Genomic DNA, 27,859 nt, shown 5'->3' on the forward strand with positions numbered 1-27,859 from the left:
TCTTCATGCATGGATTAAAGATAATTAGATTTTTTTTTGTCATACACAAAACTTTATCTTTAAAAAATAAGATTGATTTTTTTTTTTTTTTTTTACAGTGATCACCACTTATCAAGGCCCAGAAGCCACTCAGGGATAAGGGTTATTGCAAGTACAGTACGTTAGTGTGGAGATTTGATGAAGTGTTTACTTAAGGGGCGGTTCATTAGGAATTTGTTAACGTTGGACTTGAACACATCCAAGTTGTAGTCAGGTGGGAAGCAGGCAGACGGAACAGAGTTCCACAGGCGTGCAGTTCTAAGAAAAAAGCTTTGTTCATGGAATCCGCGTTTTGATTAAGGCACAGATATAGTGGAGAAAATTTTTCACAGTGGATTCAGCTAGACGGGTGTTTTTCGTGAAAGATTGGCGAGGGGGGACCAGAGATTGGAGTTCAGACGAGCACCTGCCATGGAAATAACGATAAAACAAGGATAGGCTCGCAACGTCTCTTCTGTGGGAGAGAGGTTGCAGGGTAGAGAAAAGGGCATCCCCCACTAAGCCACGAAGTCTATTTTGTACACTGTCAAGGCAGGATAGGCTGTTTTTAGCAGCTCCTGCACAGATATGGCAACAGTATTCCATCCTTGGACGTACTTGGCTTTTATATAGATAGAGAATTGCATCAGTAGTGAGATATCTTCTGGAGCGGTAGAAGGATACCACCATCTTTCCAGCGACCTTGGCAACAGACTTGATGTACGTGTTCCATTTCAGATCAGGAGTAAAGGTCAAACCCAGAAGCTTGTCAAAACACGGGGCCTCACCCAGACGAGAGCCATCCATCACAATTGATGCCAGATGGGGATCAGAGCATTGATGATGTAAGGATAGGAGTTTGGTTTTGGATGCATTAAAGGTAACCAGCCACCTCTTCCCCCACTGAACCACGCGCTCGAGATCAGAGGAGAGAGAATCAGAGAGAACTTTGTCATTTACAGCCTTTGATGTGTTGCCGTAGATGGTCGTGTCATCAGCATAGATGTCAACGAATGATTTAAGTATGTGTTTAGGGAGGTCATTGATGTAGATCAGGAAGAGAGTTGGGCCCAGGATTGACCCCTGAGGGACTCCAGCATTTATATTGCAGGCCTCTGATTTTTGTCCATCTACCACTACTCTTATGAGCCTATCGATGGTCATATCTTCAGCATCTATTTAAAGTATGCAGGCAAAAGCAGAAACATATGCATGGAATTAATCTGGACGTTTATCATGAAAATATGAGAATGATTAATCCTAATTCTATAATGGAAATGCATATTCGAATTGCATTTTGTCAAAGAGGGAAAGACTTGTATGTGATAACGATGCTTCATACACTGGTGAATGGTGTCTTTGTAGAATGGCAGGTGTGAGAATCTAAAAGGCAGAGAGATATTTGTTTAAGACATTAGTCGGCTTTCTTGATGACAGTTCCTTTGACATTTCATAAAACAAATATTTTTAAATAAATTTTATAGAATTATTTTATTTCACACATCTCTTATTTTATTTACTAATTTAAATCAAGAAAAAAATAATTTATCAGGATATACACATACATGGCAAAATTGTGAGTTATTAAACAAATTAATTTTGGATCACATATTCAATACTGCCGATAAATATTAGTTCAATAGTTTGCTTGGTAGATGAGTTAGAGCTTTTTGATAAGTTTAGGTGAATACATTTGACACATCTTTAAAAGATATCTAAACCATGTGGTTTCAGAACAATTTATACATGTGCATGTTTCTGAACAAATAAGCTTTTTATTCTGTTTAAAAGATAAAAGGGTTTTCGGATATAAGTCATTTATCGAATTTTGTAGTTTTTGCTTTCAATTTATTCATCAGACAGCAAACATTTGAACGTAACATTCAGCCTTGTAATTTGTTTCCGTTTCAAACAATGTAAACTTTGCAATCATTTTCAAGAACAATTATGTAATTGCTATTCGATTAAGAAAACTGAATTGAAAACACAAATTGATAATATACTAATGAATGGGGAAATAATTTCTGAACTGAGATTTAAAAATGTGTTAAATATATTAACCTATAATTGTGTGTGTGTGTGTGTGTGTGTGTGTGTGTGTGTGTGTGTGTGTGCGCGCAGCAAATCATTATCCAAGCAAATTTGATTAAAAAAAACTATGGAGTTTTCATATTTTTTCAATTATGAATTAGATGAGAATCCAGATTTTTCCTTTTTTTTTCTTTTTAACTTAGTATTTCTTTAAAATCATAAAAAATATTTATTTTTTTTTTTTTTACTTTTTGGAATTGATCCTCCAATAATCCGCAATATAATAACGAGCAATGTATTTTTTTTTTTTTTTTACTTTTCAGTTTCAGACATTTTGTTTGTTTCTTATTTCTTTTTAGATTTCATTTTATATGAATGTGAACACTGGCGAAACTTAATTTTTTATTGTCATTTTTAATGGAAGATGTACAACATTTTGCATTTTTGCACAAGTAAATTTTGTTTGTATATAATTTTACAATTATTCCGAGTTTCCATGTTGTTTATTGTTGTATCATCATCATGTTGTTTGTTGTTGTATCATCATCATGTTGTTTGTTGTTGTATCATCATCATGTTGTTTGTTGTTGTATCATCATCATGTTGTTTGTTGTTGTATCATCATCATGTTGTTTGTTGTTGTATCATCATCATGTTTGTTGTTGTATCATCATCAACATCAAAAATACTTTCTTTGCATGACTCATCATGAAGGTTTCATGAAGATTGAAGCACTCCCCTCAAAATTTGGAAGCACTCCCCTCAAAATTTGGAAGCAGCTCAAGATGAAAAAAAAAGAAAAGAAATAATTCTTTTGTTTTTAAGTTTTTAGATGAGGATTATAATGTGTATTTGAATTATTCGGGCTACTTTTCTCATCTTGGATGTTATTTTAACAACGTTTCGGCTGATGCAACCACCGATCTTATTCAGGTGCATCTTATTGAACTCAGAAATCTGAAGAGAAGTTTAAACAAAACTCTTAATTTAATTCACGAGTTTGACATAAAGATTTCTGAGTTGGGTGCACCTGAAGAAAGTCAGAAATTATGGCCACAGCATTGTGCGAATAATATGCAAGATGAGAACAAACCAAGAAAACAAATTAACAATAATAATAATAATAATAATTTAAAATAATCGCAAAAACTTTTTTGTTGGATTATTTAGATGTTATTCACATAACGTTTTGAATCATGTCACCTCTAACTTTTCTAGATTGTCATATCAAATTTGGGAATCTGTAAGGAATTTTTATTTAATGCACAGGAGTAGCTTGTCCTCATCCTGTCACACATGTTACTCGATCTTAAGTAATTCTTAATTATATTTTTTTTTCTTAATTATATATTTTTTTTCTTAATTATATTTTTAGTATCGTTTGTAGTGAGGATTGAACCTATAACTCCCAGAAGACTTAGAACTGGTTATAACTTAGCACTTTTATCCGTTGCACGACAGAACTTGTTACAAATAAATTAATTACACCTGAAAAAGGTCAGAGGTCGTATCGGCTGAAATCTCTCTTAAAAATTGAAATATTAGCATTTATAAAGAGAATCGAAAGGAAGACAAAATAAATTAGAATGAAAATCCTCGTGCCAAAAAATCATGCAAAAATTGAACTATATAAATCAATGTTTTCTTTCATTTTGCATTCCAAGAATCTGATATCATTTGACATTTGGTTCAATTCAATTATTATCCAACGAATTTACGTCCAGTTTGTGTGAGGCATTTTGATGAGAAATGTAAAACTTTTTTTTTTTTTGTGTTGATTTACTTGATTTAATTTAATTTTATTGCTCAAACTTTTAATTATGACAGTTTTTGGAGTTTGGAGATCAATTTGATGAAGATGAATATCTTAATACATTAAAACACCATCCAATGGCTTCTGAGGAGCAGAAGCTGAATATGTGGGTGCTCGGCGGTGTTCGTTAGACAGAACAAGCAACCAAATATTAATGAGGAAGCATCCAACAGCACCAATACAGATATAGAACGACCAATCGAGAGAGGCAAGGTTTTTGGAACGCCAACCAGCATTGTAGTCCTTTTCTGTAAAGATGTCAGTATTGTTAATACTTGTGTAGAATGTAGCCACAAAGAGAAAGACGGCAATCAAAGTACAGATGACTGAAATGAAAGAAAATAGAATCAATTAACAAAAATCACCCGGGGAGGGAGGAGGCATTACTTTTTTTTTTTACAAGGTGATCACCACTTATCAAGGCCTGGAAGTCACTCAGGGATAAGGGTTATTGCATGTACAATACGTTAGTGTGGGGACTTAATAAAAATGCCTACTTAAGGGGGCGGTTAATCAGGAATTTGTTTACGTTGGACTTGAAGACATCCAGGTTGTAGTCAGGTGGGAAACAGGCGGACGGAACAGAATTCCACAGGTGTGCAGTTCTAAGAAAGAAGCTTTGTTCATGGAATCTACGTTTTGATTTGGGCACAGATAAAGAATGGGGAAAATTTTGGACAGTGGTTTCAGCTAGACGGGTGTTTTTCGTAAAAGATTTGCGAGAGGGGACTAGTGATTGGAGCTCAGACGAGCACCTATCATGGAAATAACTATAAAACAAAGATAGGCTCGCAACGTCTCTTCTGTGGGAGAGAGGTTGCAGGGAAAAGAAAAAGGCATCCCCCACTAAGCCACGAAGTCTATTTTGTACTCTGTCAGCGGTAGAAGGATCCTACCATTTTCCCAGCGACCTTGGCAACAGACTTGATGTACGTGTTCCATTTCAGATCAGGAGTAAAGGTCAAACCCAGAAGCTTGTCAAAACATGGGGCTTCTCCTAGATGAGAGCCATCCATTTCAATTGATGCCAGATGGGGATCAGAGCGTTGATGATGTAAAGATAGGAGCTAGGCTTTAGATGCATTAAAGGTAACCAGCCACCTCTTCCCCCACTGAACCACACGCTCAAGATCAGAGGAGAGAGAATCAGAGAGAACATCATCATTTACAGCCTTTGATGTGTTGCCGTAGATGGTCGTGTCATCAGCATAGATGTCAACGAATGATTTAAGTATGTGTTTAGGGAGATCATTGATGTAGATCAGGAAAAGAGTTGGGCCCAGGATTGACCCCTGAGGGACTCCAGCATTAATACTGCAGGCCTCTGATTTTTGTCCATCGACCACTACTTTTATGAGCCTATCAGAGAGAAATGATTTAATGATAGAGAAAACATTTCCAGTTATACCGTAGCTGGAAATCTTGTGAAGTAGGCCTTTATGCCATACCTTGTCGAAGGCCTTTGATACGTCAAGAGCAATTGCCCTAGAAAGGAAGCCTTTGTCAAGCAATTCACTAATCCTATGAGATATAACCGCTAGCACATCTACGGTAGATCTTGCAGAACGGAAACCATATTGCATGTCACTAAGAAGGTTATTTTTGCTGAGGTGGTTGACTATTTCTCTATTTAATATGGATTCCAGCAACTTACTCATGACACACAGAAGACTTATTGGTCTGTACTGAGAGGGAGATGACTTATCACCTGAATTCTTAAATGCAGGGCATACTGATGACGTTTTTCAGGGTGTTGGAAAGCACTTCTCCTTAAGACAATGCTTAAACAGTTGTGTAAGTATGGAAGCAAGTTCAGGTTGAAGCTTTTTTAACACTATAATTGGGATGCCGTCAGGACCAGTTGCTTTACTGGAATCAAGGTTCTTGATTGGCTTTGCGACCTCATGCACAGGTATTTGTATGTTACATAGCATGTTCTGTGTTATTGGAGGAAATATGGGAAGTTGATGGCCTTCGTCACATAGGGTAGAATTAGCTGCAAAGTTCTTGGTAAATAGTTTGGCCTTGTCTGATGCTGACTAGATGACCTCAGGTCCATTGATAATACACCTCTTAACTTCAGAGTTGAAGAGTTTAACTTCCAATTAAAAAAATCAAATTTGAATAAAAAGACTAAGCCTGAAATAGCAAAAGTATATTCATTCTTAGGATGAACCCATTTAATTTGTGCATTTCTTTCATAAAAATGTGATTTCATAAAAATGTGATTTCATTAGTAAAGAAAATATGCTAATATTAACTTTACAAGATGATTCTTGATGAACCAAGTATTTATTGCATAAAATTATATTTCATATATTTGTTTTAAATTGACACCTAACAAATATAAAAGCTGTGGGGTTCAGAAGAAAGGTCTGGGATATATATTATTTAGTTAATTGAAATTCATTATTGAGATGAGTATTATTTATTAATTTATTTATCATCCTCATCTTTTTTTAGTTGTTGTTTCATGACATTTCGGCCAACTATTCCTCTGGCCTTCATCAGGTGGGAACCACAACAGGATAGGAATTCCGAATCTCACAACTGCATCCTCAGTAATTACTGCCTTCCATAGTTGTTGTTGTCTCACCCCGTTTGGCCAAGTAAACCCCTGGCCGGCTTAGGATAGGATTGAAACCACTATCTTCAGACAGTACTCACCGTAGAGATTCAACATCTCTATCAACTGTACCACGGGCCCCGAAGGGCGATCAAGGTTGGATTTTTTGGTCTTATAAATCCACGTTTATTATCTGATCTTCCATGGTCGGGTCCATACCGAATGGTATATATATTATTTAGTTAATTGGAATTCATTATTGAGATGAGTATTATTTATTATGGAAGATCAGATAATTCTTATACAGGTAGAGGATTGCATCAAGAGTCGAATTCTTTCTGAAATGGTAGATTGATCCAACTATTTTTTTAGCAACCTCAGCTTAGATGCTGTTCAAAAAACAACCTCCACAAAAGAGGCTCCTTTACACGGCGAGTATTATGCCATCGATTTTCTAACCACCCTGTATAATATACATTGAGTAAGAGAAAAGTTACTTACGAGCGCATATGTTCCAGACGTACAAACCAAAGGGTCCGGTGAGCGTTTCAATAGGTTTTCCGAAAAGGTTGTAGAAAGTGAATCCAATTGTGAGCAAACCCCAAGCGATCGCCATTGATAAAACAACAACATCGGAAATCCACAACTCGTAGTTCATCAGTTTCATTACTTGCACATCACGGCGAACTGAAGAAGAAAAAAAAAATATTTGAAAGAAACGAATAGAAAAATTGTATTGCGTCAAGACATCATTAGTCTTTAATATGATTTAAAAAATTTTTTAAAGATCTACTTTTTGCTATTGAAACGAGCCCAGAACTTGGAGCATGCCTTTTCCATAAGTGTCAATGGTGGCAATCAGGCTGGCTTTGGTGTTGTGGGAAGTCATGTTGGTGATGTTCTTGACATATGACCAAACGAAATTCAGGTTGGAGGAGGAGGGAAGCCTGTGAAAGAAGGATACAAAGTCGTAGCCCTCCTTCTGAAACCAAGCCTTAGTTTCTTCAGACTTGTGAGCCGGCACTGAGTCGGCTGCTGCCACACCCAGGGTCTGCCAGTACCCACCTGATTGCACACTCTTCAGCGCATTCAGGTGTTGACTTTCAAACCGACTTCAAAGATGTGAGTTGGCATAATGTGGCCCTCACTGGAAACCACATCCAAAGGCCATAACCATAAATCATCCGATGCCTCAAGCATAAAACCGTTCCAGATTTGCATTTAAAGGGTGCTGGCAATGGTCCTGTTGTGATAACTTGGATCAGTAGAAAGCATACAGCAGTACATCTCCGATCCATTGAACATTGTGTCACTTTCAGACATGATATAAAGCTCCTATTGCTCTTGGGATTTGTATACAACTGACCAATTAGTAGGTGGCCTGCAACAGAAAAAGAGAACCAGTTTTCATCAAATGGAAATGGGATCATGCAGTTTTTTCTAGGGGACAATTTTATCGTTCCACCCTGAGTGTGTGTGTGTGTGTGTATATATATATATATTGACGTTTATATATATTTTTATTTTATTGCCGTTTTATCTGCTTAGTATTGAGCACTTTCTTCAGGTTTTTACAAATTACCATTTTTGCTATATATATATATATATATATATATATATATATATGTTTTATTTTTTTATTACCGTTTTATCCGTTTGGTTACATATGTTTCGGATGTTGGACCATGTTTACGATCCAACAGCCTCGTCAGACCTTACAGAAATGATTGTTGTTAGTATTTGGAAGAAGTGTTTTAGATAAAAAAAAAAAGAAAAAAAGGAGGTTAAGAGATAATAAGGGGGAGGAGACAGGTATCGACAATATTTAAGTTTTGAAGGTTAAAATACATTAGGTTGTAGTGTGTGTGTGTGTGGTGTGGGGGGGGGTAGCAGATTCAGGTAGGCGTGGGTGGAGATATATGGATACAGGAAGAGGGAAGGGGAGAGAGGATGTTAATGAAAAAAAAAGGAGGGTTAAGGAGAGGAGAGGGGAGAGGAGTTTCAATTTTTAGGTTTTAAAATTTTGACTGCTTTTTGGTTGTTTAGCCAGGTATATGAAGTAGATGAGAGAGAGAGAGAGAGAGAAAGAGAGGGAGAGAGATAAAGCGTTTGTGTAAGTGTCATATGTGTTTAACAAGTAAAAGGTTCCATTTAGAATCGCCATGTCGACTTGTTCATATCAGTTGACAATGAGTTGTTTTTAGGTAGTTAAAGATTAATACATACGCAAATGCACGCGCAAATATTCATACATACAGACACATACATATGTACATTTCTACACATCCACATACAGACATATGCACATACACATATATATAAACAATGTATATGCAGACATACATACATCCATATGCAGACATACATACACATACATACAACTCCTATGCACATATACATACTCATATACATATGTATATATATACACACACCTACATATATACATATACGTGGAGATATAGATCCCCAGTAAGAAGTAGATGAAATATACATATACACATACATACACACACACATGTACCCATATACACGTAAATACAATTACATTAATGTATATATTCATAAAAATATAAATATATAGACATATACAGACACACACACACATATATATATACATACATATATATATGTATATATATATATATGTATATATATATATATATGGACATGCGTATATTTATACTAAGTAAATAAAGTAAAGTTAGGATAAATAAATTAATGAATAAATAAATACACGGGTGTAGTTAATAATGTGCGGTTATGTAGACGTATTGTAAGATATGTTCAAAAAACATGTTGTCGGTTTAGTATTTAAGGGTGTGCATTGATTTGCTCTGCTTATTGGATAGGGATTAAGTTATAGTGTCTAGAAAAAAATTCAGGGATCTAGATAAAGTAGGGATGAAGATAGGAATAGAGATAGGATAAACTAATAGATTGAGAGATTAAAAAAGGGGATATAAAGGTTTAAAGGTTATAGATTATGAGAGTGGTGGTTAAGTTATAATGAGCCAGGGGTTCTTGTAGTTCCATTAAGGTCATATATATATATATATGGGGTGGGCTCCTAACATGGTGCTTTGGTCAGTGGTTATGCTTAACTTTATTTTCAGTGTCAAGTGTATTGTGGATATAGGCATATATATATATATATATATATATATATATACACACATACAAACACATAGATGTATATAAACTCAGATATAGCTATACCTGCATACACACGTTCAGCTATGCATACACATAGATATACATATATATACAGACAATAACACCCAGATGCACACATACACATACATATGCACATAGATATAGATATAAAAATATACATTCATGTATATACACATGACCCATGAGTACATACATCCATATATGCACACATAGAAGCATATACATAAACACATATAAGGATATATATATAAACCCAATCATGCCCGCACATACATATACATATGAAGATACATGTACGGATCTCCAGCAAGATGTACATGTAGATATACATACATACATACAATACATAAAGAATAAATAAATAAGCGGGTGTAGTTAATAATACGAGCTTAGGTAGGTGCATTGTAAGATATGTTCAAAATATCAAAAATTGTTGATTTAATATTTAGGGGTCTGTATTGATTTGTTTGCTTATTGGGTAGGATTAAGTTATAGTGTCTAGAAAAAAAAATTTAAAAGGGAGGTATGAAGGTTTAAAGGTTAAAGATTATGAGGGTGGTGCTTAAGTCATAATGAGTCAGGGGTTCTTGTAGTTCTGTTAAGTTCATATATATATATATGGGGTGGGCTCCTAACATGGTGCTTTGGTCAGTGGTTATGCTTAACTTTATTTTCAGTGTCAAGTGTATTGTGGATATAGGCATATATACACATACAAACACATGCATGCATATAAATCCAGATACAGACACACCTGCATACACATAGATATACATATATATACAGACACTAACACCCAGATGCACATGTAGGGGACTAGGATATATAAATACCCCAATCCCGTTACAAAATAATAATGAAACGAATGGGAATTGAAGGAAACAAAGACACAATTAATGGATAAGATAAATGTCGTTTATTTGCTGTTAAAAGAAATGAACATTTTAGTTATAACATGTCCGCGCGTGGGAAGAGAAATAAATGTTGTAGGAAAATTGAGAATGGTAGTCCAGCGTGTAGACAAAGGAGAGGATATCAGAGTTGTCATCAGTTAGTAGTCAGCGACGCGAAGGTGTTCTTAGTGGCCAGTAGTAGGTGGAAAGAGAAAGGGTGAGAAAGCCTTTAGCTCATGCTCCATACATAGTAGGAAGTGGGCGTGAGGTGCGCGTGCGCGCGCCGAAACGGCGCGCGGCTTGTTCGCCCAACCTCTCTAGTTGAGAGTTGGTTCCAAAGAGAGAGAAACAGCTTATCGCCTTGTTTTTATACTCGTTTCCAGAGTGTATTTTGCGCATGTGTATTTCCTTAGAAAGCGGAAGTGACGTCGTCCATGTGCGTGATCGTGTTCGCGTGTGTGAGTACATGTGTGTACGTAAGTGTGTGTGTATATATACGTGAATGTGAGTGTATGTACGCGAACGTGAATAAGTGTACATGTGTGGACGTGGGCGCGTATGTTTGTGTGCGCGTATGTATATGACAGCTTGAAATATGAATGTGTTTTGTGTGAGACTTGAAAAAGGCTCGTACACACACATACACATACATGCGCACATAGACATAGATACATAAATATATATTCATGTATATACATGGGACCCATGAGCACATATATCCATACACGCGCACATAGAAACATATACATAAACACACTAAAGGATATATACAAAGACCCAATCATGCCGCACATACGCATACATATACACATGAAGATACATGCATGCATGCAGATAAGTAAGTAGATGTGTTAAAGATAATAGTATTTCTGACATACCCACAAAAAAGTCCATATATATACATACATACAGATATCCATACAAATTGCAACATATATACACCCATATAAATGTGGAGAGTTTTAGTAGTAATTACTAAGTGAGTGGGGGGGGGTAGTAGGATTCATGGGTAGACGAATGTGTAGATGGGCAAGGTAATATAGGGTATGGGGAGGGTGGAGTAAGAGGATTTGGTTGTGTTGATGTTACAGTAATTGGGTGTATGTGGTAGATGGATGTATTGTGTGTATTATTCAGTGGGTCCAAAAGGATGTTTTTTTTTTACATGGGGGTGGCTACTTATCAAGGCCCGAAGGCCACTCAGGGATAAGGGTTATTGCGTGTACAGTAATCAGTGAGATAGTATTGTAGTAATCATTAGTATTGGGGGTTTTGATAGAGTGTCTTACTTAAGGGGGTAGTTTTTCAGAAGTTTGTTTATGTTGGACTTGAAGACGTCGAAGTTGTAGTCAGGTGGAAAACAGGCAAGCGGCAGTGAGTTCCACTGGCGTGCAGTTCTAAGAAAGAAGCTTTGCTCATGGAATCTACATTTGGATTTAGGCACAGATAAAGAGTGGGGAAAATTATTGACAGTAGTTTCAGCCAGACGGGTGTTTCTCATGAAAGATTGGCGAGGGGGGACGAGGGATTGGAGCTCAGACGAGCACCTGCCATGTAAATAACGATAAAACAAAGACAGGCTCGCAACGTCTCTTCTGTGGGAGAGAGGTTGCAGGGAAGAGAAAAGGGCATCCCCCACTAAGCCACGAAGTCTATTTTGTACTATGTCAAGGCAGGATAGGCTGTTTTTAGCAGCTCCTGCCCAGATGTGGCAGCAGTACTCCATCCTTGGCTTTTATACAGATAGAGAATTGCATCAGTAGTGAGATATCTTCTGGAGCGGTAGAAGGATCCTACCATTTTCCCAGCGTCCCTGGCAACAGACTTGATGTACGTGTCCATTGGAATAAAGGTCAAACCCAGAAGCTTGTCAAAACATGGAGCCTCTTCAAGACGAGAGCCATCCATTTCAATGGATGCCAGATGGGGATCAGAGCGGTCTGAAGGATGGTTCAGAAAGGTGTATAATTGCTAAGGAGGTGGGATTTGCAATGCCGGCAGTTTATGGTGGTTTCATGTTTTCTAATTAGTAATTTGTCTCTATCTTTAAAACTGAATATAAAAAGTTTTTCGTTCAGGCAGTGGAGGCATGGGGTGTCTAAAGATTTACATATGTTAGATTTTTTAAGGCTTTCCCACATAATGATTGGTGTAAGGTTATTTTGGATTAGATCTAGATATTGGGAGGTTAGTAAGGTTTTGTGAGCGTGGTTGGGGTTTGGGAAGGAGCATTTATGTACTCTAAGTATATCTTTAAAGGAGGTGCCTACCAAGCCAATATAGTATTTTTTGTCGTTTGGGTTTTCTTCAGGTGCAATTGTGGCTTTATAGACTACTTCTGTTTGTAGGCACTATTGATTAAGTGGGCATTCGGATTTGCTGGTGCAGTTACAAGTATTTATGCTAGTGTTATTTGTGTTTTTATCCTTGTTAAGTATTTTCCTATTGTGTTTCTTGATTATTTGTTCTAGGTTATCAGTACAGCTGTAGCTAAGCTTAGTTGCGTTTTTATTAAATATTTTGTGTAGTGTGTGATTGGGTGGAAAATGGTTGTTTATTAGTTGAAAGAATTTTTTGCCTAGTTTCGTTTTAACCATTATGTTGAGGGGGGGGACCGAAATTATTTCTCTGGCCCTATTTTTCTTGTTAGAGGTATTAGATGAATTAGGTTCAATGCAATTAAAGATGGTTTTCGGTGGCCACTTTCTTTAAGGGCATTTTCATAAAATGTTTTATGTTTGTTGAATATTTCAAGTTTAGAGGAATTAGTACTAAGGCTTTTTTTCGATAGATGTAGGGGACATGTTTAATGATATGTTTTGGGTGGTTCGATAGTGGGTATATATAGAATGGGTAAGTATTGTCTTTAGTGTAAGGTTCATATGAGCTATTTGGGAGGTTGAGAGCTATATCAAAAAGTTAAAGTTAATGTCCAGTTTTAGACCTATTCTCTTCATTTCTTTAGTTCAGGTTTTTTTCAATTTTTCGCATTTAAGGCCATTTGAATTTTCAACTACGATAAGGCCATTGCCTCTATATAGTCCTATGTTTTTGTTATCCATAGGTTTTATGATATTATATAGAATGAAGAGACCAACTAGGTCGGTCGCTTCTGCTGAATCCAGAGATCCTATTGAGAGGTCAAATGATCCAGGTTGGTTCTTCTTAGTCCATTGGGTGTCTTGGCTGATTAGTACTGTTTTCCTAGATTTTTTGATAATCTCCATTTTGGATGGTTGTAGGTCAGAGAGTAGTGAGGCACTATTATTTATTTATTTATTTATCCTAACTTTACTGACTTAGTATAGATATACACATATCTATATATTCTATCAATATATATATATATATATATATATATATATATATATATATATATATATATATATATATATATATATATAAAAGTGAACGTGTCTGTCTGTCTGTCTGTCTGTCTGTCTGTGTACATTTCCCTACGCAATAACTCTGTCAATTTTTAGTCTATAGACTCGAAATTTGAAATACCGGGTACTGAGATTTGGGAAAATCGATGTGACGGGTGTCAGCCAGAAATTTGGCTGTTAAGGGGTCAAATTTCAACGATTTGACCTTTAAGAACTCTACCAAACTCCTCCGACAATTTTGGGTCTAGACACTTGAAATTTTAGATATAGGTTTCTTGAACCTGGATCTAATTTAATAAAGTGATTTGAGCCCGAAACTATAAATTTTAAGGGGTCATAGTAGGGGTCAAATTAAAAAAAAAATTTACTCTTTTTTTTTTTTTGCTCAGCATACACCTCCAAACACCTGGGCAACGCCGGGCTGAAATGCTAGTATATATATATTTATATTTTTACGAATATATATATTTATATAGTTATTTATACGTGTATATGGGTACATGTGTGTGCATGTATGTTTGTATGGATTTTATGTCAGGTCATGTCATGTGCTACTGGTACCATGTAACCCAGTACTACCTGCCTCATGGTCGGGTCACCGGCGACTAAACTGGTTCCCCCACCAGAGTTGTTTGATGAGGAGGGCGGCTAGTTTCCCAGAGGGATTAAAAACAAGACCTTCCAAAGGGCGAATGAATCCTTTTTCGGGGTCAACGGCCAACTAGCACCGTGTATATTTGTGTGTATGTATATATGTGTTGGGGTGGAGAGGGCTCCCGTAAGCCGTAGTGAAGGCAACCTTTCTAGGAGAAGCAAATCTCTGATTTAAAAAACCATAAAGCGGAAGACCAGTACCCGCATTAAGCTGGTCTGCAGTTTGATTTGTTGCTGGCTATCTTGCTCTTGCTTGTTGCTGGATCTCAACATTTTGAACCGAGAGAGAGACTTAGCTGTCGTACAAAGCTAAGACTCTGTAACATCATCTGTGTATAGATACTCCCTCAGGCATTTGGGCTTATGGACTTTGTCTGGGGGAGTGGCACTCGTCTGACAAGATGTTGTTGCAATCATCAATCATCATGGATGGATAGATGGATGGATGGATGTATATGTACATCTACATCTTACTAGAGATCTGTACATGTATCTTCATATGTATATGTATGTGTATGTGTGGGCAGGATTGGGTCTATATATATATCCTTATATGTGTTTATGTATATGTTTCTATGTGCGCATGTATGGATGTATGTGCTCATGGGTCGTGTGTATATACATGAATGTATATTTGTATATCTATATCTATGTGCACATGTATGTGTATGCGTGCATCTGGGTGTTAGAGTGTCTGTATATATATATGTATATCTATGTGTATGCATAGCTGAACGTGTGTATGCAGGTATAGCTATATCTGAGTTTATATACATCTATGTGTTTGTATATATATATATATATATATATGCCTATATCCACAATACACTTGACACTGAAAATAAAGTTAAGCATAACCACTGACCAAAGCATCATGTTAGGAGCCCACCCCATATATATATATATATATATATATATATATATATATGAACTTAATGGAACTACAAGAACCCCTGACTCATTATAACTTAACCACCACTCTCTTAATCTATAACCTTTAAACCTTTATATCCTCTTTTTTTTAATCTCTCAATCTATTAATTTATTCTATCTCTATTCCTATCTTCATCCCTACTTAAAAAAAAATTAGGGATCTAGATAGATCCCTATTTTTTTTCTAGACACATAACTTAATCCCTATCCAATAAGCAAAGAAAATCAATACAGACCCTTAAATATTAAACCAATAACATGTTTTTTGAACATATCTTACAATGCGTCTACCTAATCTCACATTATTAACTACACCCGTGTATTTATCTATGTATTAATCCTAACTTTACTTTATTTACTTAGTATAAATATACATATGTCTTTACATGTCTATATATTTATATTTTTATGAACATGTACATTTATGTAATTGTATTTACGTGTATATGGGTACATGCGTGTGTTTGTATGTATGTATGTATGTATGTATATGTACATCTACTTCTTACTGGGGATCTATATCTCCATGTATATGTATATATTTAGGTGTGTGTGTGTATATATATATATATGTATATATATATATGTATAGGAATTGTATGTATGTGTGTGTATGTCTGCATATAGATGCATGTATGTCTGCATATACATTATTTATATATATGTGTATGTGCATATGTCTGTATGTGGATGTGTAGAAATGTACATATGTATGTGTCTGTATGTATGCGTATTTGCGTGTGCGTTGGCATATGTATTAATCCTTAACTACCTAAAAACAACTCATTGTCAACTGAAATGAACAAGTCAACTTATGGCGATTCTAAATGGAACCTTTTACTTGTCAACACACATATGACACTTACACAAACCCTTTCTCTCTCCCTCTCTCTCTCATCTACTTCATATACCTGGCTAAACAACCAAAAAGCAGTCAAAATTTTAAAACCTAAAAATTGAAACTCCTCTCCCCCTCCTCCGCTTACCCCCTTTTCTTTTTTCATTACCCCCCCTCCCTATATCCATATATCTCCACCCACGCATATCTGAATCTGCTACCCCCCGCACACACACTACAATCTAATGTATTTTAACCTTCAAAACTTAAATATTGTCGATACCCGTCTCCCTCCGCCTTATTATCTCTTTACCCCTTTTTTCTTTTTTTCTTTTTTATCTAAAACACTTCTTCCAAATACTAACAACCATTTCTGCAAGGTCTGACGAGGCTGTTGGATCTTAAACATGGTCCAACATATAAACAGATAAAACGGTAATAAAAACATAAAACATATTTCCTCTGCAATAGTATTAAGCACTCTTTTCAGGTTTTTACTAATTACCAGTTTTACTAAATATATATATAAAGTGAAATTGTCTGTGTGTGTGTGTACATTTCCCTACCAAACTACTCTGTCAATTTTCAGTCTACAGACTCGAGATTTGACATAAGGGGTAGTGAGATTTGGGAAAATTTTTTTAATTGGTTTTCGAGCAGAAATTTTGCTTTCAAGGGGTCAAAGTTCAACGATTTAACTTATGAAAGCTCTGCCAATTTTGTGTCTAAACACTTAAAATTTTAGATGTAGGTTACTTGGACATGGATCAAACTTTTTAATTTGATTTGAGCCCAAAACAATAAATGTTAAGAGGTTAAAATTGAGGTCAAAGTTAAAAAAAAAAACTTGACCTCTGCAGTCTCTACCAAATTACTCAGCCAATTTTTGGTCTAAGCATTTGAAATTTTACATGAAGTGCATTCAGACATAGGGCAAGCTTTTAATTGGTTTTTGGATGAAAATTTGGCTGTCAAGAGGACAAAGTTCAAAAGATTTTACCTTTGCAGTCTTTAGCAAACGATTCAGCCAATCTTGGGTCTAAACATTTGAAATTTTACATGAAGAGTATTCAGACATGCAGCAAGCATTTTTAACCCGTTTTAGGGCGAAAATTTGGCTGCCAAGAAGTAAAAGTTGAAAGAGTTGATCTTTGAAAACTCTACCAAACTCCTCCGCCAATTTTGTGTCTAAACACTTGAAATTTTAGATGTAGGTTACCTGAATATGAATCAAGCTTTTTAATATATATATATATGCATGTGCACATAAAAGTATGAACAGTACATGGGTCCCAAGCAAAGCCGGGCTGAACTGCTAGTTATACATAATGTGTAAACAATTCAAATACCACAAATATATTAAAATCACATTCATATCATTTTATTTTATATGGTTTTTGTTGAATGGTATATAAAACAACTCATCAGAGACCCATATAAATCCATAAGATAATTTTTTTTTAGAAAAGAACCAAAGGTGGAAGATGAAACGGAATTCTTTTAAAGTCATAAGAGCAAAAAATATTTTTTTAAAAATTACTAATTGTAAGTTATTTATAGACAAAAGCAACCCAGAAAAAAAAATTCACAGATGCCACGAGGGTAAAATTATTGCACACACACACACGCACACACACACACACACACACAATATATATATATATATATATATATATATATATATATATATATATATATATATATATATATATATATTATAGAGGTATATAGAAGTACTGAAGGATTCTTTAAAATTAGGACATATCAAGATGTATGAAGCCCAACAAACAGGTGGAGCTTAGGTATATTATATGAAAAGAATTATAAACAAAAGAAAGCAATATATATATATATATATATATATATATATATATATATATATATATATATATATATATGTCAATTCAATAAGGGAAAAACCCTAAAGGGATAAAGTGTTATAAATGCTCTTTACTTTCATAATTATATGGAATTGTCTCCCATTACTTAATCTAATTTTATTCTTTAGATTTTATGAGTTTTAACTGTACTAATTAAATGTTATTATTGTCTAATTTAGTATTTCTAGTATATTAATTCAACTTTTTTTAATTTATTGATTATATTATTTATTTAAACGTTAATATTTAAAACAAATTCAATAATGTTTTATTAATATTTATATAAGACATTTCTAATATGACCTTAAGAATGAGATTTACTCCAAATAAATATATTTTCATTAATCTAACATGTTGAACTCAAATATACCCCATTTTTAATTTATTTTTAATCTAAAAAAAAATTTATTATTAGTTTTAAAATATATTCTTAATATCTAAAAATTAATTTATTTAAATTTGTTTCATGAATGTGTATCGTTATAACTAAATATTCAATATCATTCATGCTATTTTTTATATATTAGGATTATTCAGTTTTGCACCTATTGATATTTATTTCAATTCCTTCCATCATATTTATATTTATTTATATATTTTATTTATTTTGATTTTTTCTTTACTTCGCTTGTTATTCCCCCCCAAAATTCGATGTGAGCTTATTATATATATATATATATATATATATATATATATATATATATATATATATATATATATATATATATATATATATTATATGTTCATAACCAAACGTATTTAATATTTTATTCTATTTAATTATTTATTTTAAATTAAACCCTAAAATTTATTATTTTCAACCCATAATTATTATTATGTATTATTATTATATATAAATATTTCAATCAAAATTAATTAGCTCTGTCAACCTTTTGGTAGCCAAATTTCGCCCCAAAACTAATTAAAATGCTTGCTGCATGTCTGAATACCCGTTATTTATAAGTTTCAAATGTTCAGACCCAAAATTGGCTGAGTAGTTTGCTAGACACCGCAAAGGTAAAATCTTTTGAACTTTGTATCACTTGGCAACTCAACTTTTCGACACAAACCGATTAAAAAGCCCTATCTCTGAATACCTTTTATGTAAAATTTCAAATCTTTAGACCAGAAATTGTCTGAGTAATTTGGTAGAGACTGAAGCGGTCAATTTTTTTAACTTTGGCCCATATTATAACCCCTTAATATTTATTATTTTGGGCTCAAATCAAGTTATTAAGTTAGATCCATACCTATATCTAAAATTTCAAGTGTTTAGACACAAAATTGTCAGAGTTTGGTAGAGTTTTCAAAGGTCAAATCGTTGAACTTTGACCCCTTAACAGCCAAATTTCTGGCCGAAAACCGATCACAAAGATTTTACTAAATCTCAGTACCCTGTATATCAAATTTCAACTCTGTAGACTGAAAATTGAGTTATTGCATAAGGAAATGTACACACAAAGACACACAAAGACACACACACAAACACGTCCACTTTTATAGATATATACTAGCATCTCAGCCCGGCGTTGCCCGGGTGTTTGAATGCGTATGTTGAGCAAAAAAAAAAAAAAAGTGGTAGTAGGAAGGCAGGCTCGAACCCATACCACGAAGGAGGAAAAGAACGGGGGAAAAAACCTGACCTCTATGCTGTTACGACTACCGCCATACCGGAAGCGACATTTTTTAAAAATTAAGGCTACACAATCGAAAGGAGAGGATATCTTTCAAAAATATCAGCGAAAAAAGCGCCCCCCCTCCCGTAGAAAAGTGCCTAGTTGAAAGTGAAGATATTAATGTTTTTAGCCAATTTTTCGATATTTGTCGTATGAAAGGTCGAACTTTAAAACGATACTGATCTTGGTAAAATCCATCGCCTCTGTCGAAAGTTTAAGGCAGACATGCAAACATACATACATACATACATTTATATATTAGTAACTAAAAATTTTCGACCCAAACCGATGAAAAAGTTGCCCTATCTCTTTATGTAAAATTTCAAATGTTTAGACCAGAAATTGTCTGAGTAATTTGGTAGAGACCACAGGGATCAATTTTTTAAAAACTTTGACCCCTATTATGACCCCCTTTACATTTATTGTTTGGGGCTCCAATCAAATTATTTAGTTAGATCCATGTCCAAGGAACCTATATCTAAAATTTCAAGTGTTTAGACCGAAAATTGTCGGAGGAGTTTGGTAGAGTTCTTACGACGAGATCTCTGGCGACACCAGATGATCTTGCTTTTCAAATAGAGGAAGAGAAGATGGGAGAGGATGAGGTATGGTTAGGGAGCCATGCTGACACTTGGTCAAGGAAAAACAGATGTTTATGAGATTTCTGTCCACAATGAAAAGAAAATATAAAATCTGATAATAGGATTCGTGGAACAAGAGATTGTTTTTCTAGTTGGATTTGGTAAAAATGAATTTTAGCTGCTAATTGAGTGAGACAGATACAATGACTTGGGTTCAAAAGGTCTGCTTTGGGGTCTGGGAGATGTTGTCATTTGGGTCCACCTGTTGTATTTAACTACCAGCACAAGCCAAGTGATAAGTTAGTTGGACAGATAAATAAATAAATTGAATCTAGGGAGAGATATGGTCATTAATGAGGGAGAAGGTTCGCGACAAAAGAAAGAGAGAAGGGGAGTAAATTATTAGGGAACGAAGAAAAAGAGAGAAAGGGAAGAGAAAAGAAAGAATAACTCCAAAAAGGTAGAGGGAGGAATTTCTAATTTGATAAAAACGATTGGCTTTTTGGAGTTAGTCCCTTTTTATTGGTTGGCATCGAAGTGTCCACATCGCTCTCATCCCACCTGGGGTCGGGGAGAAACCCTCATAAGAGCTAAGTTGGAAGGCTCTTGTTCTTAGCTGGGAAATTAATTAGAGGAACTTAAGTTGTGCAACCTGCATCATGAAGCTTGGATCAAAGAACTCGACTATAAACAAGTGTAAACGATTTATGAATAATTATTTTGTTTCGTTATATAAAATTGTCCCAGATTTTTTCTTTCTTTCTCGATTGCCGGTCTGAATGAAGATGCAGTTTATTTCAGGTATGCCCTGAAGCCAGATGATGAAAGAGATAGACTGGATCCAGCGCAAAGCCAGAGTGACGACCGAAATCGACAATGTTGCCACATGGACTTAGGGTCATGCACATTTCGCGTGCCCTGAGCAGCAGAAAGATATTTTCCAGTGACCAGTGAAAGTCTGATCACCCTTAAGGGGTCCACCACTAGACAAGTAAGAATGTAGCCCTGCTGGGTTGCATCTATGGTCCTGTGAGCTGGGGGCGACGAACACGGCCAGAAGTACATCACAAGTATACTCCAGTGAACCAGGTTAGCGACGGATGCAGCCCGGCCCTCGGAGAGAGAGGGTGTGAGGGTTATATTTTCAAAGGTCAAATCGTTGAACTTTGACCCCTTAATCGCCAAATTTCTGGACGAAAACCGATCACATCAATTTTCTCAAATCTCAGTACCCTGTATATCAAATTTCGAGTCTGTAGACTAAAAATTGACAGAGTTATTGCGTAGGGAAATGTACACACACACACACACACACACACACACACACACACACGGACATTTTAACTTTTATAGATATACTAGCAATTCAACCCGGCGTTGCCCGGGTATTTGGAGGTGTATATTGAGCAAAAATAATTTTAAAAAAGCGGTCAATTTTTTAAACTTTGATCCCTATTATGACCCCTTAAAATTTATTGTTTTGGGCTCAAATCAAGTTATTAAGTTAGATCCATGTCCAAGGAATCTATATCTAAAATATCAAGTGTTTAGACCCAAAATTATCGGAGGAGTTTGGTAGAGTTCTCAAAAGTCAAATCGTTGAACTTTGACCCCTTAATCGCCAAATTTCTGGTCGATTTTCCTAAATCTCAGTACCCTGTATATCAAATTTCGAATCTGTAGACTTAAAATTGACAGAGTTGCGTATGGAAATGTACACACACACACACACACAGACACACACTTTTATAGATATATAGATAGATAGTTAGTTTCAGTTTTTCTCACCTTCCCTTTTTTTATTATAATTGATAATTTAAAAATATTATTATTTTCAATTAATAATTAACAAGTCTAAATATTGCAATCAAACTAATAGTTAGCTTCAAACTTGTATATGTTGACTGATTTAATTTGCTGAACCTAAATATATCATAATTCTTCTTATATTTATTTTTAAATTTCTAATTTACTATACATTACTTATTCCAATTTCTAAAAAAGATTCATTCTATTACAATTAAAGATTCTCTTCTATTTTTATATTTAGGTTATTTTTTTAGATGATACTAACTCCCAATCCTCCATATGTTTATTTAATAATTTAATTATTATTATTATATAAAAAATTTTAAAAATATAATTTTTAAATAATATCGTTCAGCGATAATTATCAGGTTTAAATTAAATTCTAAAGGATTGTTAAATATACTACTCAATTTCATGTTCTAATCTATTAAATAGATATATATCCTATTACAATTAATGATTTAATGGCCATTACTCTATTATCACATTCGGTTTATTTATTTGGGTTATTCTGACTTTCTATTACAAATTCCCTCTACCTTTTTTGTTAACTGTGTATTTTATCGGTAAATGTGAATTCCCTAGCCAAAATCACTGCTAAAAAAATCGTCCGCATCCATCAACCTTAAAGACCAAACTAAAAATTCGAAAACGAAATGAAACGAAATTTATTTATTTTTTTGCTGCATTTATTTTTTCATTTTAGTTCAGGTACATATTTACCAGAAAAGATATATTTTTCTGTTATTATTTTAGTAAAAACAAATTACTATATATTTCGTTTCATTTTCATTTAATTTTATTCAAGTACGCATGGGAAAAAAATAAAAGAATTAACAATTTGATTTCATTTTAGTAAGAAAGATATCGAAATAGTGGTCAATGTGCACTGGTTGTCCAACCTGCAAAGGGTGTTTATTAACTGATTTATTAAATGGTGATTTATTAACTGATTTATAAATGGTGATTTATTAACTGATTTATTAATGGGTGTTTATTAACTGATTTATTAAATGGGAAGGTTGAAAAATAAGAAAATGTATTTCAGAATAAACACTTCCAACCTTCCCATTTTAAGAACGGCTTTCGGAATAAACACCCTTTTGCAGGTTGAATAACCGGTGCAAATTGACCAAAATAGTAGGAAATACATATTTTCTGATAAATGCGTACCTGAATAAAAAAAATAAGTGCTCCATAGCTAGTCTTTATTCCTACATATAAATTTTTTTTCATTTCATTTTTTACTTTCTGTTTTGGTCTTTAAGTTTGATGGACGTGGACGATTTTTTAGTGGTTATTTGGCCAGGGTATTCCAACAGTCACATTTACCAATTATTGTATTTGTTTTTAGTTATTTTTTCCAAACGAAAATAAAAATTTAAAAATGGTTCATCATTTTTATATATATATAAAAAAGTAGTTCCTGGAACGGTCAAAGGTTATGTTTCGAAGTTTCAAGAATAATAATACACAACTGGTGGCACCCAGGGGAAATAGTTGAAAACCTGTTTCTAAAAAAAAAAAAAAAAAAAAAAAAAAATCGATGTTGGTAATAATTATTCAAAGTAAATATTAAATATATTATCAATATAAATCAACTTTAAATAACAATCTTAAAACAATTCTCTTGCTATAAAACAGTAACTAACACACAGTTATTTAGTAAAATCGATTTTCCTTAATATAATATGCAAATGTGATTGCCTCCTAATCGTATATTTTACAAAAATCATACTATATATAGAAATAAATGAAATAGGAAAGTAATGGACCTTTTGTATATAGTAATCAAATTGTGAACAAACAATCAAACAGGAATACGAATTTATATCTATAAATTTATAAACCTGCTCATTGTAATCTAAATACAATTTATTCGAGGCAAAAACCTTAAAATTTCAAAGATCTATAAGGGCTAATAACTTTTAGTTCCTTTATTTAGAGTTATTCCTCTTTTATTGCTATAATACTTCCCCTTTGAACTATGATGCTTGCAGGATTATATATTTGTTTGTTTATTTATTTGCTTTATTTATTATTAATATTTTCTCTTAGAAGGTATCTTATTAAATTTTCCCTATTATACCTAATCCGGTTTTAGTTTAGACAGGATATACTTAGATGTATGCAAACAATTTTGAATTACTTCCTGTTGTTTGTTTAGTCAGCTTTCTTTAGATATCATTATATTCTAGAGTGTGTAGAGGCGCTGTGTGTGGAGAGGAAATGAATATATGGAAACATCGCACGTTAAATCAACCAAAACAATGTACATTTATTTACACAAAAGAATACATGACTAAGCAAAGTTCATTCCTTGAAGTAGAGTTCTATAAATGCGTGTGTGCTTTGCGTGTGCGGTGAATAGACGATTGAGTGTGTGCAATGCGTGTGTGCTGGATAGACGATGCATGAGTGAGTTCTTAGCCTGCATTGTACAGGCATGTCTGTTCAGTTCGAAGTCAGCAAACAGAGAGAGTGAGAGAGAGTGAGAGAGAGAGAGAGAGTGTGTGTGTGAGAGAGAGAGAAGGAGAGAGAGAGAGAGAGAGAAAGAGAGAAAACTATTAAAAATATTAGAAACATTAAAAACTAATAAAAAATATTCGAAACATTAAAAACTATTTAAAAATATTAGGAACATTAAAAACTATAAAAAAAATTATCAGAAACATTAAAAAGTATAAAAAAAATATTGGAAACATTAAACTATAAAAAAAAATTAGAAAGATTAAAAACTAATAAAAAGACATTAAAAACTATTTAAAAAATATTAGAACACTAAAAACTATTTAAAAAATATTAAAAACATTAAAAACTATTAAAAATATTAGAAACATTAAAAACTACTAAAAAATATTAGAAACATTAAAAACTATAAAAAAAAAAAATTATTCAAAACATTAAAAACTATTAAAAAACATTAAAAATTATTTTTAAAATATTAGAAACATTAAAAACTATTAAAAATATTAGAAACATTAAAAACTATTAAAAAATATTAGAAACATTAAAAACTATTAAAAAATATTAGAAACATTAAAAACTAATTAAAAATAATCGAAACATTAAAAACTGTAAAAAATAATCGAAACATTAAAAACTGTAAAAAAATATGAAAAACATTAAAAGCTATAAAAAATATTAGAAATATTAAAAACTATTTAAAATATATAAAAAACATTAAAAAGTATAAAAAAATATTGGAAACATTGAAAACCATAAAAAATATTAGAAACATTAAAAACTATTAAAATATTAGAAACTATTAAAAAATTATTAAAAGCTATAAAAAAATTATTAGAAACATTAAAAAATGAAAAAAGAAATCAAATATTAATAAAATAAATATTAATAACATAATAACATCCTAAAATTCTTGCAATAGTGACATGAATAATCTAACGTATTTAATAAGAAGTGAATTAAAAATACTTCTATAAATTAAACACCCTTCCATAAATAAGCCAAATAAGTTCAGTTAATTATCCCTGATGATGAATCCAGACGGATTCGAAAATACACGCACGCACGCACGCACACACACACACACACACACACACACACACACACACACACACACACACACACCGTCTACGTATCACTTTTTTTTTTTTATTCCTACGTATACAAATATAGATTTTTTCTTGTTTTTTTCTTCTTTTTTTTTTTGCTCTGCGTATTGTTAAATATTGCCATGCTAAAAACATGCTAAAAACATCCCGTTTCACGTCTTCATTCTTGTGTTTCCTCACTTTCTTTCTCAATAAATTCCAATCTCCACTTTTATTGAAAATGTTTGTTGATTCAAACGAAACCAGTCAAATATTCCGTCTGTTTCTTATTTTTCTTTCTGTGTTTAATTATTTTTTCCTTTTGACTTTCCACGATTTTATTAGTCGAAATGTTGCGATGACTACTATGACACTGTTATACAATATATAAAATCAAATTTCAAATTTACTTACCAAATATTTAATAGATTCTTTTGGAATAATAATACTTTCATGTTTTTCGGATTCATTGAAGATATTGTTTTATATATTTTGATCTAAGTATCGATCTTTTAGAAAAAAGTCCTTTTGCAATTTTGGTTCATAAAACTTTTCTGCACACTTAAAAGATAACGACATTAAAGTTTTTTTTTTTTTACATGGAGTTCACCACTTATCAAGGCCCAATGGCCACTCGGGGATAAGGGTTATTGTGTGTACAGTACTCAATGGGATAGTGTAGCAATAGTATTGGAGAATTGGTAAGGTGTCATTACTAAGGGGGGGGGGTTCATCAGGAATTTGTTTGTGTTGGACTTGAAGACATCCAGGTTGAAGTTGGGAGGGAAACAGGCAAGCGGAACAGAGTTCCACAGGCGTGCAGTTCTAAGAAAGAAGCTTTGTTCATGGAATCTACGCTTTGATTTAGGCACGGATAAGGAGTGGGGAAAATTATTGACGGTGGTTTCAGCTAGTCGGGTGTTTTTTGAAAAAGATTGGCGAGGAGGACCAGAGAATGGAGCTCAGACGAGCACTTGCCATGGAAATAACGATAGAACAAAGACAGACTCGCTACGTCTCTTCTGTGGGAAAGAGGGTGCAGGGAAGAGAAAAGGGCATCCCTCACTAAGCCACAAAGTCTATTTTGTACTCTGTCAAGGCAGGATAGGCTGTTTTTAGCAGCTCCTGTCCAGATGTGGCAGCAGTACTCCATCCTTGAATGAACTTGGCTCTTATATAGATAGAGAATTGCATCATTAGTGAGATATCTTCTGGAGCGGTAGAAGGATCCTACCATTTTCCCAGCGACCTTGGCCACAGACTTGATGTATGTGTTCCATTTAAGATCAGGAGTAAAGGTCAAACCCAGAAGCTTATCAAAACATGGGGCCTCCTCTAGACGAGAGCCATCCATTTCAATTGATGCCAGATGGGAATTAGAGAGTTGATGATGTAGAGATAGGAGCTTGGTCTTAGATGCATTAAAGGTACCCAGCCACCTCTTTCCCCACTGTACCACGCACTCAAGATCAGAGGAGAGAGAATCAGAGAGAACATCATCATTTACGGCCTTTGATGTGTTGCCGTAGATGGTCGTGTCATCAGCATAGATGTCAATGAAGGATTTTAGTATGTGTTTTGGGAGATCATTGATGTAGATCAGGAAGAGAGTTGGACCTAGTTTGGACCCCTGAGGGACACCAGCATTAATACTGTGGGCCTCTGATTTCTGCCCATCGACCACTACTCTTATGAGTCTATCAGAGAGAAATGATTTAATGAGCGAGAAAACATTTCCAGTTATACCGTAGCTGGAAATCTTGTGTAGTAGGCCTTTATGCCAAACCTTATCGAACGCCTTTGATATGTCGAGAGCAATTGCCCTAGAAATGAAGCCTTTGTCGAGAGATTCACTAATCCTATGAGATATAACCGCTAGCACATCTGCTGTAGATCTAGCAGAACGGAAACCATATTGTGTGTCGCTAAGAAGGTTATTTCTGCTGAGGTGGTTGACTACTTCTCTATTTATTGTGGATTCCAGCAACTTACTCATGACACACAGGAGACTTATTGGTCTGTACTGAGAGGGAGATAACACCTGAATTCTTAA

General features: G+C 34.1%; 1 protein-coding gene across 1 annotated transcript in view; it reads right to left on the reverse strand.

Moving 5' to 3' along the window:
- Positions 1 to 1,482: 1,482 nt before the first annotated feature.
- LOC145267177 (uncharacterized) overlaps positions 1,483 to 27,859 on the reverse strand; it is an 84,690-nt gene continuing 58,313 nt past the window's right edge. Inside the window, exons 2-3 of the mRNA XM_080123238.1 lie at positions 6,930 to 7,115; positions 1,483 to 4,188 (exon numbers count right to left, since the gene is read on the reverse strand). Of these exons, the coding sequence (XP_079979364.1) occupies positions 3,917 to 4,188; positions 6,930 to 7,115 (458 nt within the window). The 3' untranslated portion in view covers positions 1,483 to 3,916. The remainder of the gene's footprint in view (positions 4,189 to 6,929; positions 7,116 to 27,859) is intronic.

This window comes from Euprymna scolopes, chromosome 42 (genome assembly GCF_053919585.1).
Source record: "Euprymna scolopes isolate OS-2025 chromosome 42, ASM5391958v1, whole genome shotgun sequence".
In the NCBI taxonomy this organism is placed as follows: Eukaryota; Metazoa; Mollusca; class Cephalopoda; order Sepiida; family Sepiolidae; genus Euprymna; species Euprymna scolopes.